The 19,014-nt window shown below is 34.8% G+C and overlaps 1 protein-coding gene across 1 annotated transcript in view; it reads left to right on the forward strand.

Annotated features, from left to right (window-relative positions):
• DCC (DCC netrin 1 receptor) overlaps positions 1 to 19,014 on the forward strand; it is a 1,300,159-nt gene that overhangs the window by 601,832 nt on the left and 679,313 nt on the right. The window contains exons 5-6 of the mRNA XM_016186489.2: positions 2,820 to 2,970; positions 5,048 to 5,184. Of these exons, the coding sequence (XP_016041975.1) occupies positions 2,820 to 2,970; positions 5,048 to 5,184 (288 nt within the window). The remainder of the gene's footprint in view (positions 1 to 2,819; positions 2,971 to 5,047; positions 5,185 to 19,014) is intronic.

A 19,014-nucleotide genomic window follows, 5' to 3' on the forward strand; every position in this document is an offset into this window, starting at 1 on the left:
AAGAAAATTTGGATGATGTTGGATTTGGTGATGAGATTTTAGACTTACCTATAAATAATTCATAAGAGCAAATGACATTCATGTCCACTTTTCTGTGTATATGCATGAAAAGATAGCTTGATGTCAATGAGTCAGTCACCTCACTGGACCCCTAATGAGAGACAGTTATTAATGCCCATTGGGGAACTGTCCATTTCAGGAAATATATATTTTAAGGAATATTATCCTTGAAACCAATTTTACTTTATTTGAAAATTTGTTTTCAAGAATGGAAATGAAAATATCAGTAGACATTTTTATGTTTTCAGACATTTTCCTACAATATTGGTTTAATGAGGATTAACACATTTTGAAAATTCTTTCAATATTTTCATTGTGACAAAGATTACTCTTTCTTGCTGTAACAACCAGAAACAGATGTGAGAAGATTGGAAAAGTGTGAATTTCTTTTTCTCTCCACACAGGGTACTTTAAATGACAGCATATAAACTATTAACTAATGATTTTTTAGTAACCTGTGTTCAGCCTTTGTGGAGTGTGTCACATTAAGGGAAATAGACAGTAAGGTTTACTTGTGTCCCAGCTCTCTTGTCTGCTCATTTCTCTCATCATACACAACTCACACCATGACCGCATTGGACTTAAACTCCTTTGGTAATACTCCATCTACCCCAATCCTAGTTTTTAAGATTTTTATGTTAAAACCCACTCAATTTGCTGCCAGGTTCTGCTTTGAATTTTCAAATTGACAGATTTTATACTAATCCAGTTTAATGAGTTTAGTTGAAAATAGCCTAAACCTTTATAGAGGGTTGTGGAATTCAACAGCCACCTAGAATCAGCCTCTTAGAAATGAAATTTAAGTGATAGAAATTCAGTCAGAGGTTGTTACCATTATTGGGAACATTTCCAGGAAGCCCACCTATCTGCTGTTGATATGTTCCCACCATTGGGAGTGGGATTTATGTGGGAATTGGAAAAGAAGCTGTTAATTCTCCCCCCTACTTTATTGGGGTGATTAGTGATTTACACTATAGTTATTGACACATATCCTAGATAGCCTTCATCTCTCTAGGATAGGTATCTGTAAAACACTCTGTCCCAAACCAGAGCACTCCTGAGTGACTTCCACTGACAGGAAAATGACATGGGTACCTCAGGGTCACCCTAGATAGCCAGAATTAGAACTTCAGAGACCCTCCATCTCATCTTTTCCCCTCTTTCCCCGGGGTCCTTTGCAATACAGTCAGTCCAAGTTCCACCTTACGTTTTCCCTTACAGTTCTTGCTTCTTAAGTCCTATCTCATCCGGAGCTTTCTCTGACAGCATTGCCACCTATAACACTGAGTAGGCATTTCTGCATACTCCACCTGATAGAACCTTTGTAACTTTAGATGAAATCAAAGCCTGAATGTTATGGCTACATGGGAAAACTTTTAGTTATCCACTAGTAAAAAACTGAATAAGGAAGCTATATCTGTAGAACTATCAATTACACTGGTCAAAGTGGAAGAATACAAGAATTTATATAGAATCTCAACACTAGGAATTTCACTCTTTAGATTGTTGCTAAAATAATTAGAATAATTAAAAAGTGACCAGTAGGCTTAGAAGCAGTAAAATTTATTATTACCGAAGCAAAGTTTAGTGTTATTTCCTTTTGAACACAGTAGATAATCGCTTTCTGTATTCAGCACCCAGCACTTGTATGCTAATAACACAATTCTAACTCATTTGTTTTTCTTGTTTACCCAGCTGAGGACAGAATAAAGTAGAAGGGAGTGGAATAGGTATTTGTGGCTGACAAAGTGAGCACTAAAAAAAAAAATTGGGAGTTGGGTTAAGTGCACATGGCGCAAAGCTCAAGGACTGGTGTAAGGATCCTGGTTCTAGCCCCCGGCTCCCCACCTGCAGGGGAGTCACTTCACAAGTGGTGAAGCAGGTCTGCAGGTGTCTATCTTTCTCTCCCCCTCTCTTGTCTTCCCTCCTCTCTCCATTTCTCTCTGTCCTATCCAACAATGAAGACAGAAAACAATAATAACTACAACAATAAAACAACATTTTAAAACATTTTTTGAATGATAACCTTTAGAAAAAGTTACTGGGAATACAATTTTCCCATGATATATGAAAGTTGAGCATTTCTATGAGAGCTTCTCAGAAGTCAAAATAGCTTCAAGCAAAGACGTAATTACCCTTCATCTATATGGAAAATATTTTGAGTACTCTCAGACTCCAATACTATTCTTTCAGATCATACCAGATAACAAAAAACTAATAAAAACTGGCATTTAATAAAAACTGAAATCATATGCACATAGTCTGTTAGAGCAGTTACTGGGGAAGGAGCTTGCTGGTGCTACTCTTATAGCTTGGAGAGTGTCTGCCACGCCTCCAGATTAGCTAATGCCCAAGGAATTACTGTGTTAGGTTCACATTTTACCTCTTTGTTATGAAACTGAAAATATACTACTGACCTCTTTTGACTAGTGAAAAAATAAGTATCAATACTGTTATTTTTATAAAGAAAAGTGAGTGACACAAGGTGAGTTTTACCATGTGTGGTATAACCATTGCCCTGTGAGTAACTTAAAGCCTCATGCTTTTGTCCTTTCCCTAATACTATGATGTCACTAACAGCTAAGAATTTCATAGAAAGTGGGGCTGGAAAAAGATTCCTTAATATTTCATTTCATATTTTTGTTGTCAGTTTTCCATTTTCTTTCCAACAGCACCTTATTAAAAATTAATTCAGTCTACACTAATTATCTTTGTAGTGTCATTCAGAAAGGTTGTGACATTGTGTTTTTGCTCCACAGATCCAGGACTGCATAGGCAGCTGTATTTTCTGCAAAGACCATCCAATGTAATAGCTATTGAAGGAAAAGATGCTGTTCTGGAGTGCTGTGTTTCTGGCTATCCTCCTCCAAGTTTTACCTGGTTACGAGGAGAGGAAGTCATCCAACTCAGGTATTACTATTATTATTTTTAAATATATTTTTATTTTATTTTAATAAAAGAGAAATCAATGAAAGTACAGAAAGAGACCAGAACATTGCACAGTCCTGGTTTATGGTGTTGCTGCGGATTAAAATTTATGTCTTTTGCATAATCATTAAGCTGTTTCCCCAGCCCCAACTCAGGTATCATTAATATAGGGATTTTTTTTTTTTTTGCATAGGACAGAGAAAAATTGAAGTAGAAGGGGGAGAGAACAATAGACCCCTACAAATCTGCTTCACCGCTTTCAGGCAACCCCCCTGCAGGTGGGGAGCCTTGGGCTTGAACCAGGATCTTTGTGCTGGTCCTTGTGCTCCGCACTTTGTGCACTTAACCCGGGGCACCACCTCCCCGTCCTTAATGTAGGAATTGTTAAAAGTGTATTGTAGGTTTCTTTTTAAAATAATATTTTCTTTTTTAAAAAATAAAAGTAAGCTTAAACATTTTTATCTAACTATTTTAGTGAAAGATACAGAGAGAAAGATGAGAGGACTGCTCAATTCTTGGTTTATGGTGGCACTGGGGAATAACAACATGGTGCCTCAGAGTCTCAGACATGGAAGTCTTCTGCTCATTATTTCTGTCTCTCCTGTCAAATCATAGAATATTTTAAAACAATTTTGTTATTGCATCATATAAAAAATACTTACACTTCTGGAGTGAAGGAGTGGAGTACAGTACCAAAATTCATGAAGTGAATTCTTTGCTTAGAAATTAAAAAATAAAATTGGTTGCCACTTAGGCTTTACCACACCAAGCCAACATTTTTAGATACAAAGAGAGAGAGCAATGATAGAGGGACAGAGAGAAAAAAAAAACACCCCAGAACTAAAGATCCCATCAATTTGGGGATAGATGGGTTTGAACACTGGTCATGCCCATGACAAAGCAAACACACTAGTCATGTGTACAGGTTTCTTTTATTATTCTCCCATTAAGTTTATGGCTTGCATTTCGAAACTGCATGATACTTCCATTGCTGACAGTGGCAATTTTTTTTTGCTTTTTGTTTATTTTTAAATTATGATAGAAACAAAAAGAAATAGGAAGAGGGAGAGAGAGAAAATAAGTGCCAACAGCCTGCACCACTTTCCAGTGGGGAGCTCCCCTGCCTCTCCCCTATAAATGGGGACCAGGGGCTGGAGGTGCTGGTGGGTGGGGGCTTGAACCAGATTCCTTAAGTCAGTCCTTGTGTTTGCACTATGTATGCTTAACTAGGTAGGCTGTCACCTGGCTCCCAACTTTTTTTTTTTAACTCTAGTTATAGCTCTCACCCACAACCTCAGTGACTACAAGCTTAAAATAATATGTGGAGAGTAACCTGGCTTTGAAGTGGAAATTAATACTAACCCGTGGTCAGAAAGTAAACTCTTAGTAGAATGTAACACAGTGTAAAATATTTTAATTAAATTGATCTCACTTAAGAAATTAATTTCATTGATTTTGAGAATTGGTGCACTCCTTTTAACACATTTATTTTCAATGATAAGGTAGACTTTTAGATGATGAGTTAATGTGTGAATTGCATGTTTAGTTATGTAACTCTACATAGTATTATATTGCAACATTTCTGAGATAAGAAAACATGCAAGGAGTCTACTTTCAGTTTCATCATGTCAAGATGTGTTTCTGAATATACTATTCTTTGTGCAGTAGTTACTGTGGTTTTGAGCTAAGATCAATTAAATTGAAATGCAAGACACAAAACATTGACTTTTACTGTGGGGAACTACTTCTCTGGGCCTTGTGACCCTCAAGTGTAATATGAGGGAACTGAAGTAGGTTACTTATGTTACTTTCACTAGTAATGCTAGTTTCAAATTTTATCTAGTTCGCCTCTTTGATCACTTCACATGCAATAGAAGTTGTTTATCTTGAATTAATTTTTGATCAACATATGTGGTATGTTATCAGTCCCCTATGTTACAAGCTCTCTCTCTCTCGTTGTATGATTGGACTTTGCAGTTCCTTTGAACCACTGGGTATCTTGCCTGATAGACATTCATGTTACTTTGTCTGCTAATTCCGTGTACCTTATGCCTCCCAGGTCCAGAAAGTATTCTTTATTGGGTGGAAGCAACTTGCTTATCTCCAATGTGACAGATGATGACAGTGGAACTTACACGTGTGTTGTCACATATAAAAATGAGAATATTAGTGCCTCTGCAGAGCTCACAGTATTGGGTAAGTTAATGGCTTGTGATGATGTGTTTACATTATACCCTTCAAAATATATCACTATACTGTTTTAAATGCTTTTCACTGAACTGTGTCCTATAATTTTAGTATTAAATTGCAAAATCTCAATACTTCCATTTGAACTAACTGCATAGTGATTAAGATTTCTTGTATATTACTTTCTTTATTGAAATATAGGTGCATTTCTCTTTAGTCTAATTATTCCATTGAAAGAAATAAAGCCCACTCAAATTTAATATTTAATTCCCAAATGTTTTTATGTGAAAATGAATGATAGAATTATTTTTTAAATGTGCGCTTGGGTAGAAAAGTCAGATGTTATTTGAGATTACAGGTTCCCTGGCATTAAATTCAGATGTGCTATTAAAGCTGTTTTACATGGAAGTGATATAGATACTATATTTAAGGCGAATCATTAGAATCAAATACACCAAATAAACAAACTTTACGGAAAGCATCTTCTTTAGGGCTAGAGAACTAGCATCATGGTTATTCAAACAACTTTCATGTCCGAGGCTCCAAGATCCCTGACACCACCATAGCCAAAGCTAAGCTGTGCTCTCATAAGAATAATAATGACATTTAAAATAAGTTTAAAAGAAATTTAAAAAGAATGGTTGCTTGATAGTATTTAGAAAGGAAGGGCCACAAGGAATAACTGTGTAAAGCATATGTATATGTGTATATGTAAAGCATATAGTTTATTATCTGCTCCAGATTTCTATAGCATGTTTCATTTGAGTTATCTAGTTTTAAGAAATTGCCTTAACATTTGAATTTCAATTGCTTTTTTTTTCTGTAACAACAGCAACAAAACAGGTTTACCAATCTTTGAGTTGTTTTTTTTTTTTTACCCCACAACAATACATCTATTTATCTTTTAAAGAGTTCAGGAAACTTTCTTTTGACTGTAAAGTTTGTTCATATAATGCATAAAATATAAATATGTAAAATTCATAGAGCTTATAATGCTTTAATCTGTGTACAGAGCAATAATGTATATGATGGTTTAGGTATAAGGACGGTTCTCTGATCAAACCATAAGTATCAAACCTAAAATAGGCAAAATATTTTAATTATTTAGTTTTAAAGCTAACATTATTCTAAGTGAAAAAAAAAAAGCATTTGTCTTTAAAATGGCAACAATTTGGGGAGCCAGGCAGTAGTGCACTGACTTAAGCGCACACAGTATGAAGTGCAAAGACCTGCATAAAGATCCTGGTTCATGTCCCGGCTCCCCACCTGCAGGGTAGTCATTTCACAAGCGCTGAAGCAGGTCTGCAGGTGTCTATCTTTCTCTTCCCCTCTCCATCTTCCCCTCCTCTCTCAATTTATCTTTATCCTATCCAACAGCAACAACAAAAATGGCCTCCAAGAGCATTGGATATGTAATGTAGGCACTGAGCTCCAACAATAATCCTAGAGGCAAAAATTAAAAAAAAAAAAGTGGGGGGATCATGGAGGTGAGGCAGGTAGTGATCTACCGGATTGAGTATACCTGTTGCAATGAGTTAGGACCAGAATTCAATCCCCTGGTTCCCACCTGCAGAAGGAAGGATTCAGGAGCAGTGCTGCAAGTCTCTCTCTCTCTCTTTCTCTCTCTCTCTCCTTCCTCTCTGTCTCTTCCACTTCCCTCTTGATACTCTTTGCCTCTATCCAATAAGTAATAAATAAATTATAAAGAAAGAAGAATTTATTGAAATGTTGATCTTGTTAAAACTTTTTTTCCCCATATTCCCCTCTCCACTAAGAATGAATGAGACTTGAAAAGCAAGTGGTTAATGTCAGGTGTCCTGTACTAGAGCAACTGTCCTGAAAGGAAGAAAATACCATTGTTAAAGAAGCATTTGCCACCCTCAACCGCAGTCTTAGCCCCATTGTACAGATGATCACTTTCAGCTACAGAAAGGAAAAAAAAGTTATTGTCTGGGTTTTTTGTATTGCACTAAAGTAAAGGACTCTGGGGGAAGTGGGGGCTTTCAGGTCCTGCTGCATGTTGGTGAAGAGGAACCTAGGCTGGGGTGAAGGTTCTGCAGAAAACTGAGAATTTTGCACATGTATAACAACTGTATATATTGTAAACCATCAGTCCTTCCTCCCCCAATAAAAACATCTTTCCCCCAAATTGTGCAGGCACTAAGGATGAGTCTAGGATTCAAATCCAGGCCATTTGCTTCAAGAAATTTCTCACATATATTTTTTTTCTGAATCAGGTTTAAAATAATACACATATCTGTGATACAGATAAGGTGAATCTCAACCTTCACCACAGCTAATAGTTGCCTATGTGAGAAATTACATCGAATAAAACATCTGAAAATACCATAGCAGTCTTGAGACAGCAAAGGCAAAGGTTGGTAAAGAAATAGGAGACTAGGTATGAATAGGTGAAAAACTGTTGCAATGGCAAAATAGCTCATTTAAGTAGTGTGCTGCTGTGCTTTATGAGAAACCCAAGTTTAAGCCTGGCTCACACCTCAACTGAAGGAAGTTATTATGCTGTGGTTTCTTTGCCTCTCGATCTGTCCCTCTGCTTCTACCTCTTCAAAAACACAAACAAAAGCTTGTCATGTTTATAAAACAAGAATTAAAAAAGTAAGAGGGCTTGATATAGAATATTATATTCTTTAGCTTATTTTTTTCAAATCTGTGTCCTATTTGTATGATTAGAAAACCAAGGGATACAAATATAAGCTATTATTGGTAAGAAATGGAAGAAATACTTTTAGGACTTCAGAAAAATCTACTAAGCTGGGTAAAAAGAATTTCTCACATAACCTGAATTTTGCAGAAACACACACATATAGACACTCATTAATTTGCTCTGTGGCCCTGTAGACATAAATATGTTCTCCAGTTCTTTATTGTGGATCATTATGTTGTTTCCATGTTTATTTAAAAACAAATATTGGTTTGTGTTATCCTTTGCACAGAATTACAAAGAAAACTGAGTCTAAGAGCTACCTTTTACTCATGATTGGGTTTTAGCTTATCTTTCCAAATAAACACTTCTGAAAGTTTCTTTGAGATAAATATTATTGCTCTTTTTACGTCTTCTCCTATAGAAATAGGAAATCATAGGTCACCCTATAGGACAGCATTCATAAAATATTTCCCTGCTAATGTGAATATGTCCACCTTATATAAACAATTGTTCTTTAAGTCTTATAGCAAAAAGTTCAGATTATTAAATCATAGTTATATAATATATAATGTATAATTGAAATTATATAATTTCACAAGAATCATTTTGCATATGTATATATTTGAAACTATAGAGAAGGAGCAAAGATCTGAGGAGTGGTTTGCCTGCTCAAGTGCACAGAACACCAAGCGTGAAGATCCAAGGTTGCATTTCTGTCAGTCATATAGGAGCACCTGTAGGGGTATCTTCATTAGCTCTGGAGTGGTGCTGCAATGTCTCTTATTCTTTCTCTGTTTCTCACCCTCTGTCTTAAAAAGAAAGATAGAGAGAGACAAAGAGGGAGAAAATAAACGGCTGCTGTGAGTGGTAGAAGCACTGAAGCCTAGCAATAACCCTAGTGCCAATAAATAAATACATTCAATATGATACACAAATATTCTCTATTTCTATGAAAATTCCTCATCAAAACTCACTCCTATATTTGCTGGGCTAGCTTCGCGGGTGGGAAACAGATGACCAGGGACTCATGGCTGAGCTGGGAATGCAGTTAAATCTTTATTGATGAGCGGGAATGCAGTGCAATCAGTCTAATCTCTATTCATTAGAAAATCCTGTCCTTTATATCTCCTGAGGCAAATTGTCAGGTCGGAAGAGGAAGTATGTAGGATAGGGGGTGGGGAGAAGGAAAAAGCGCCCGTGCTCAGAAGTATCAAGCTTGCATCTAACCAGTGGGGACTAAACCAATGCCCTGTAGGCAGGGCGGGTCTCAGGTAAAGCAGTGATTATGTAAATAGATGACAGCGTTAAGCAAGCAAGCGAACCTAACGTGATGATCAAAACAGAAAGGGTCTTAGAAGCAGAATTAGAAGCAGACCAACATATATTCATCCAAATACAAGCACATGCAAGTCCTTCCCAGAATGCTCTACCAGCTTTACTTCTATACCCCCCCCCACAACTCCAAACATCTCAATCTTTGTTGAAATCTATCCTTTTATTTTTTACAACAAAGAATGAACGTTTCTAGATTTCTATGAATTTCCTAAAGGAATGAATAAACAACTGAAATTTTCTAGTGACAATCTGGTAACATACAATTTATCTGTTAGTGAAATATTTTGTTTTTATGGTATTTCTAACCATGATAAATCATTAATGGAAAAGCCTATATAACATTACACACACATACACACACACATGGTTATTGTGGATATATTAGATATTGGGCCTGTAAGGAGTTAATTAAGAATAAATGTGGCTATAATGCAGGGCTTAATCCAATGTGACTGAAGTCCATTCAATGAATGAATCAGGGACAGTGAAATATTGTTTAGTTGGATTGTGCCACTGCTTTGCCATCTGGACAATCCAATTTCAATCCTGGCTGACACTGCATTGGAGGAACTTGTGGCTATATAATATTATATTATTGCCACTAGTTATGGCTGGGGCTTGGTGCCAGCACTATGAATCCACTGTTCTTGGCAGCCATTTTTTTTCTTTTTTCTTTTTCTTCTTTCCTTTCTTTCCTTTTTTTTTTTTCTTTTGATAGGACAGAGGGAGATTGAGAGAGGAGAAAGAAATGAAGGGGTCAGGAGGTGGTGCACCTGGTTAAACGCACAGTGTACAAGGACACGGGTCACGGGTTCAAGCCCCTGGTCCCCACCTGCAAGGGGAAAGTTTCACAAGTAGTGAAGCAGGACTGTAGGTGTCTCTCTCCCTCTCTATCTCCCTATTCCCTCTCAATTTCTTTCTGTCCTTATCCAGTAAAAATAAATAAATAAGTAAATAAGATATTTTTAAAATTAAATAAAAAAAGAGAGAAATAAATGAAGAAGAAAGGGGAGATAAGATAGAGAGGCAGAGAGGTGGAGAGACACCTGCCACACTGCTTATCCTGCAGGTGGAGACAAAGGCCTTGAACGCATTGTAATCTGTACACTCAACCAGGTCCCCCACCACCCAGCCCCTAAAGTGTATAATTTAAAATATATGTCTCAGTTTTCATAATAAATAGATCACTAATGATGACATTGATTTTTTCTTTTTAATTTTCTAAATTTGTTCTTAAAAATGTACAAATTCAACTTATTACAGCAGGCATGTAAATAAATGCTCACACACCATTAATTCTCAAGATGTATCTAGTCATGGAAGGAAACATGATAATTAAAACTTATAAGACCGTGTGTCTTTGAACTTTTGTATTTGCTTTAGTTTTAGATGTATATTTTTTACTGAAACACGTTAGTTGCACTCTCTGAGCATGTTTTATTGAATAAGTAGGGAACTTTCATACCCATTTCTTTCGAGAGTAAGCAGCACATTTTTCTACCATTAAAGTGATTTTCTGAGCCTGCATAATAGACTTGCTATTATAGAAAGCAGCCTTGTTGGATTTAAGCTTAAACTTTTCATCATAAATGTAAAACAGTTATCATAACATATATTAAGATAATATTTAGCACTCTATTGCTATGTATAACTCTTGTTTGAATGCAGGTCTCTACAATTTACAACATCACTGCTTCTACCCTAGTAGCAGTACTTAAATTTCAGGCTAATCTGTAATTGGATTTTATTAGCCGTGACCTCCTCACCCTGACATTTGTAGTGATGTGACAGTAACTATAGTGTCGTAGGTGAGTTTATATTGATTATTCGGCACAAGGTATTTGCCAAACACTTCAAAATTAGTTAATAGTTTTTCCATGTATGGATTTATATGGGGTGCATATGTACACTATGAGACAGAATTAACCTTTTAAAATTAAAGCAATCTCTTTGCTACCTCTTCCTATTTTTGTATTTCTTCCAACTATATTTTCCATACCTGAGATCTCAACTTTCACATATGCAAGGTCGGTTCAAAATAATACTTATGCAATTAAATATATACATAATAATGTGCATATACACATTCTACTGAATACACACACACACATATATGAGAGGAAACTAAGTTTAGTAATAAAATGATTAGGTATTATAATTATACTCATATTGTTAGTAATAAAAATAGTGTGGCATTGTAATTATACTCAGCTGTGAAAATACAAGCTAGTTTTGTACATTATATGAATTAGTATTAGGATTTATTCATTCATTACGCGCAAAAATATCATTTGAAAGTCCACTATGTGTACCACTACTCTCCCACTCTTCCATTGGAAAAAATAATTTGACTATTGCTCTGTACTTATTCTCAATATAGTGTGAGTCTAATTTTTTTCTTTCCTGGATAGATAAGAAACTGAACATCTCAGAGGTAAAGGCATGACTATGTACTAGTTCAGAGCACTATAAAGGCAACCTAAGGCTACAATTTTAATTAGTCCTAACAAGCTCAGCAAGGTGAATTGACCATCTGTGATGTAGAAGGAGAATTGCTGACAGTGGTGGAAAGCTACCCAAAAGGGCATCACATGCCAATGTTGTCCTGAAGTACTAGAACAGCACAGTCTCCCAAAAGGAGTTTGACTCTGTGATAGGACTCAAATGAAATTAGACAGGAGTGTTTTAATTAAAGCTAGCAAGAGAACGTCAGTTGTGCTTGCCAGTTTTCAAAGACCAGGGAAAAATTATAACAGTACTTTATATACTGTCTGCAGATTCTTCTTATATATTATTCATTATATCTAGGCTTTATCATTTCAAAACTCATCTTTAATATAATCTGATATATTTAATTAGGAAACTATCAGAATGTACCTGAAATTTATAACATAAGCCCAAAATTCCATTACTACCTGGTGGCTGTGAATCTAAGAGCAAACAAAACCACCTTGAAAACATGTTAAGTGTGGACACTTAAAATTTAAAGAACATTTTTAGTTTATCTATATCTATCTACATAAACCTATCTCTATTTATATCTATCTATATCTATATATGTTATATTTATTGAGTCATGTATTTATGTGTTTGATATGTGTATGACAGAAATTAATTTTCCTATATAGCATTAAAAAACTTTATTGAGACAATACTTTTAGTTCACTAAACATACTACCTTGCATTTAAATTGTGCACCTTAGTGGTTTTAAGGAAGCTCATATGCATTATATGTAGTTTTAAGCAAATCTTACATTTCTTTCACACCCCTATGTCTAACCATAGTTTATTTTAGAACATCTTCATCACATCTAAAATAACATTTATACCTGTTAGCAATAATGCTCCTTGCCTCCTTCTTTTACCTCTACCCCAGCACTAAACAATCACCAATCTTTATATGTGTATTTAATATGAATTAAGTGATATAAAACATTATATTTTGTGACTGATTTATTTAACTTAGCATAATGTTTTCATGGTTCAACCTTGTACAATATATCAGTGCATTCTTTTTCTCAACTTAGTAATATTCTATTTCTTGATATTTCATGTTTAATTTATCATTCCAGAACTTAATGAGAACTTGTATTGTCTCCACTTTTGGTTTGTTGGGAATAATTCTGCTATAAACATCTATATATAAGTGTTGGTATGTACATGTATTTAGTTCTCTTGGGAATTGTCACCTAGAAGTGATAATGCAAAGCCATATGGAATTTTTGTGCTTAATTATTTGAGAAGTTAAAAAACTATATTCCAGGGACTGGGTGGTAGCACACCTGGTTGAGTGTACATGATGCAGTACACAAGGACACCAGTTTGAGCCCCTGGTCCCTACCTGCAGGGGGAAAGCTTCACACGTGGTGAAGCAGGGCTGCAGGTGTCTCTCTGTCTCTCTTCCTCCCCCTTCCTCTCAATTCTTCTCTATCTCTATTTAATAATTAATAAATAAATAAAAAATTAAAAATACTATATTCCAAAGAGAATGCACCATTTTTTACTTCCATTAGCAATGCATGAGTATTTCTTTTTCTCTAAATCTTGGTCAACACTTTCTGTGAACTAACTCTAAAATTCTAGTTAATCTAGTTGGCAGGAGATGATACCAAATTGTGGGACGATTGCATTTCCTTGAAGATTAACAGCCAAATGTCTTTATATGATCTCATTGGGCATTTGTATACCTTTCTTTTTAAAATTATTTTTATTTACTTATTTGATATAGAGAAATTAAGAGGGGAGGGAGATAGGGAAGAGATAGAGAGAAACTTGCAATCTTGATTCACCACACATGAAGCTTTCTCCCTGCAGGTGGGGACCAGGGACTTGAACCCGGGACCTTGCGCACTAAAGTGTGTGTGCTTAACCAGGTGTGCCAACATCTGGCCCCATTTGTATACCTTTCAGCAAAAGAAATGTTTAGTCCTGTTTTCTTTATCCATTCTGAATTAGGTAACTGGCTTTTAATCACTGCGTTGTAATGACTTTTTTATGGGCATGTTTAGAGAGTGATATAATGATTACAGGGCAACAAACAATAAAGTGTCATACCCACCAAGCAAATCTAAGCACAATGTGAACTCATTCGATGGTGGGATAACAATATTTAGATCAGAAAACGTGTGTGTGTGTGTGTATGTGTGTGTGTGTGTGTGTGTGTGTATACACACTCATACTTTATTGCTTACTTAAACTAGTGCTAATGTTTCTTCCGACCATTCCTTCATTATGAGATCTGACAATGTGCATACCCACTTGGCAACCTTATATGCACCCCATTTTCACATAACTTACATAATTCCTTATTAATTTTTTATTAATTAGTAACATTTAGCACATTGGTTTAAGGTGTTTCCGTAGAAATTCATGTGGTAAGCTGTAATCACATAGACTTCAAATTGGTTTATCTGCAAAAGGCCTTGTAATTTGTTACTTTGTTCTTCAGTGTTTTGTATCTTAGTTAACATGAATTTAGTAATCATGGAATATACATATTTTTTTCTCAGAGTTCAGCTTAGATTTCCATTGTAAACACTGAATTTCAGTATATGAAAAAGTCATCTTTCTTTTCTTTAGTTCTCCTTGTGACAAAACAGATCTTTGTATACAATCTTCATACTGAATATTCCCTTTTTTATCCATATCTTTGTCATTCAGAAAATTTGTTCCTATATGTGAAGTTTTACTTCACTGATCTGAATTGTGTCAAGGTAGTATAGGTTTTAATAGAAATATTTTGGTAGTTACTTCCTGGGAAACACATTCTGAGAACATGTTGAGTATGACCAACAGTAAAGACACAGCAGCTACTCATTCAAGAGAGATATAAGTAAAAATGAAGGCTAAAACCTCTTGTTTAACATTCTCCATACTATTTGTGTTGTGTTATTACTAGTAAAAATAAAAAAAGAGCAACAAAGCAAACAAAATGTCCCTTTGTGGTTATCTTATTGGGAAATGTTGGAACAACTCAAGTTTAATATGTACCTACCATAGACTGTCTCAGGATCTCTGACAGACTGTACCTACCATAGATTGTCTCAGGATCTCTGACAGACTGTGAGGGGTTATAAAAATCTGTAGAGTTAAGCTTTTTCTGGTCCTCATGTGAAGAGTGAGGGAGTGGCCGAGCAAGTAAAGACTCTCCTTATAGCAGCAGTAAATTTATACCAGTATGACTCATATATATGGTAGAACCTTACTGAATACCTTTCTGTGGAAACTTCTTAGCTAATTAAAAGAAGATTTTTATTATTACTGTTAATGGGAGTAGCTGATTTTTATTTTTTATTCTTTCATTCTCCAAGAAGCAACATGATGCCATTTTAATCACAGCCCAGTGCTTGCTTCCCTCCTGCTAAGGAAACTAAGTGTATTTGTGAGTTTGCTTCCACTGATTCTTTAGAGGACCAGCATAGAAAATAATTATCCCAATTGATTAAAATATAGAATTCAATTTTCTCTTAGTATGCTTTTATAGACATTCAGAAAGTAGTTAGTGATTCTTACTGCTGAATGCTCAGTAATAGCACTTTATCAGCAATTTACAGTGCACAAAAACAAAAGAAATTTCAAATGAACTGTGTGTGTGTCTGAGATTCTTTTAGTAAAATAGAGTTGTTCATTTTTAGAATGATAATTTAGCTTACAAAACGCATTCTCAATTAAAACTACTCTAAGTCATTATGTAGATACATGCAGAAGATAGTGTTAAGGAGGGTTCTTTTCCAGATTTAAGTTTTAAGACTATAATAGAATAAAAACAAATGAAATTCTGGCCCTGAAATGACACATCAGTGAGTTTTTCTCTCACTGCATCTTCATTCTTTTTACTGTAAATAGGGACTTAGTTCTGATTTTTCACTTTCATTATAAACACTTTGCTTTGGGGTTTCTTTTAGCTGAATACTTTATGAACACACTATGCTTATCAGTATTTTCTTATATCAGGAACATTTATTTGAATATGACACTCATCTTTCATTCTAGTCACACTTTTTCCTTTTACCTTCTTACTCTTTCTTCAGTTCCTACTTTTCCCACCTACTCCTGTTTATACTTGAGGTTATTTTGTGTGAGAAACTATGAAAACATCATTCAGAGTCTAGAAATAGTCTTTTCATAATATCAATGACACATAACATTGTTATTAAAATTAGACTGAGTAAAATTATACAAGTTCAGTGCAACTCCACACAGAGCATAGAATGGTGTAGATACGCAGTATCTAGAATTCCTATCATTATTATTATGAGTCATAGGCATCTATTCATTAACAGATTTTTGAGAAAACTCCGAATACCAAATCTCATTCATATCTTATGTCATAATTTGGAAAATCTTGTCATCTCCGGACATTTTGAGGAAGCTCAAGAAGGAAAAAAACTTAAAATTAAAGGAGCATACACACTGTTACTGTAATAATAGTACAATTTAATCAAGCCAGAACATTTATCATAATGTATAGACCATAACGCCAAGGTTGTGAAAGTGGAGATTCAGAAATATAGTAAGAGAATATAGTAAGATAAACTGTTTGGGTAGGCTGCCTAATCATAGTCCTATGGATGTGAACTACAGTCTGATAGACAACATTAAATAAGTCTTGCATTTTTTTATTTCTAAAAATATAATATAGATATAGTTTGTGTAAAGTGATAATATTATGGGTTTTCTTGAAACCTAAGGTTCTTTTTTCCATTTTTATACTTTATCAAGGAGTTTATACCAACAGTATAATTTATTCAGAAAATAAGTATTCATAATTAGGTTAGTTCTAAATAAGGACTAGCTGTCATTCACATATATAATGCAAAAATAAATAATTAATTAAAAGAAGTAACTATCAGGGATACTTCTAATAAGTAACAAACCTGATAGAAACCATAGATGTGGATTTCTAAATGCTTGATTTTTAAATCTGTTGTGCTAATGTCCTTCTTAGTCTGCTTGAAATGCAAATTCAATGGCCTTGCTCTGGCCTCCTGAATCTCTAGGACTAGGTTAAGTAACTTGTTTCTTGACATATCTTTCAAGTGTTTCTTAACCACTGCATAAGGAAATGTAAGACCAATATAGCAGCTAGAAGAAAGTAGAATATTAACAGGAGTAAAAAAAAACGTCATACTTGATGAATGAAGGAAATATAAATAGGGTTTATTAGAACATGTACAAAGATGTGGACCTGTTGTTAACTTTGATCAAAAGACTTAGTCAAAAGGGAGAAAAGTTGAGGAAAAGAAATGGATAAACATTAGACTAGATTTAGACAACATCATGAATGTGAGCTTCTCATTTAGAGCACTTGCATAAATTCTTACAGTTTTTCTTTGGTACATAGAATTAGTAACAGAGTGTGATTTTATACTAACTCAAAAGTAAAAAATTATAGTTCTGCTATGTCTCTGGACCTGTTGACTGGAAGAATGAGGGACCAGGGAGGAGGTCTTCGAATTTACAGAATATTCTAACCTGTTCAAACTGTGAGATAGATTAGCCTTTTTTTTTTTTTTGTAATTCTGTGTAGGAGGACAAAACAACAATGGATGAATTTCAGTTTGGAAAGAATGAGCATTGTATCTAGAATAATAAAATCTAAACTCTGCTGATAAAATTCATTTCCTGCCACTACTTGTTTCTAAGGGAAAACAAAATCTACCTGAATTTATGTCAGTATCCCTTAAAGACAGTCTGAGGTAGACTCATAGTGCAAAAGGTCAACAAAATGCCAGCAATAACCCAGATAAAACTTATCAAGAGTGGGATTATATAATTTTGTTAAATCTTTAAACAGAACTAGTCATTTCTTCCATGGGATAGAATTCATAATTCTATTCGCTGAATTCTGTTAAAACCATAAAACAGAAATCTGAAAGGTTAACTGAAATGATAAAAGTAATGAAATCATAATTCCAGTTTCTAGTTCAGAAAAAAATGATGGGTGAAAGTGATAAAATCAAATGCATGTGCTTGGAGGATATTAGTACATGGAACATAGACATGCATGACAACTTCAGCACTAGTGTGCCTTGAGAACATACTTAAAGATTGAAGGTAATTTTAGGACAGAAAAAAGAAAATATATGACTTTTAGATAGTATAGTAGGAAATATATTGATATTGTTTCCCATAAGAGAATTTGCAAGCTGGAAATAACTTTGTTTATATAAAGTGAGATTCAACTTGGCTTGTTAAAAGGAAACTATAGGTTCTTCTGAATATTTCTTAATATTTAAAATTGCATTATTTGGGTAATAAGATTTATGCATCCATATGAAAAAGCAAGTATAATAATAATGACTGTAAAAGCCTGATATGTTAAAAGTATCCTTGAGGGAGTCGGGTTGTAGCACAGCGGGTTAAGCGCAGGTGGCGCAAAGCACAAGGACCGGCATAAGGATCCCGGTTCGAACCCCGGCTCCCCACCTGCAGGGGAGTCGCTTCACAGGCGGTGAAGCAGGTCTGCAGGTGTCTGTCTTTCTCTCCTCCTCTCTGTCTTCCCCTCCTCTCTTGATTTCTCTCTGTCCTATCCAACAACGATGACACCAACAACTACAACAATAAAACAAAGAGGGCAACAAAAGGGAATAAATAAATAAATAAATAAATAAAATATTAAAAAAAAGTATTCTTGAACAATTTGTGCATATTCAAAATGTGTATATGTACATACACCATATATATACATATACACAGACAGACACGTATAAACCTAATTTTACTTTCCCACAAAATGTTTTGTCTTATAAAAGAAATAGATAAAAATGAGTTATAAGGAAATTTAAAAATATGGGATAGTAGACAAAATCAAGCATAGCTTCTCTACTTAATAACAATAGATGCTACTAATATTTTACTTTAATACTTCCTGTATGCATTTCAGTTTTAAATTTTCATGTTTTGACATTATGTCTTGCCCTAGATTTTTTTTTCTACTAGAGATTATGTCTTCTACTGAGATGACCCATAAAGACAAGTTTAGATGAAAATATCTTACATAAAAGATTTATCTCCATCCAGACTTTTAAAGTCACTCTCGTGAAATTAATGTTTCCCCAAAGACATATTTTGGGGTAGCAGATCTGTGCTTCCTTAAGTCTCAAATGCAGCTCATATGTGGTATCTGTAATAACTCGTTGCACCTATTTGTTTACATTTTCTTCATATTAGATAGCAAGCTTTTCAAGAAGAGCAATCTGCTTCTTTACCTTTCTCTGTGATTGTTGTGCCTGTCATATTATTGTTGGGGTCTGGGTTTGGCACACTTGGTAGAGGAACTTTGCTATCATGTGTAATTACCTGGGTTCTAGCCCCCAACCTCTTCACCCCCCACC

The sequence above is a fragment of the Erinaceus europaeus genome, chromosome 15 (assembly GCF_950295315.1).
Source record: "Erinaceus europaeus chromosome 15, mEriEur2.1, whole genome shotgun sequence".
Taxonomy (NCBI): Eukaryota; Metazoa; Chordata; class Mammalia; order Eulipotyphla; family Erinaceidae; genus Erinaceus; species Erinaceus europaeus.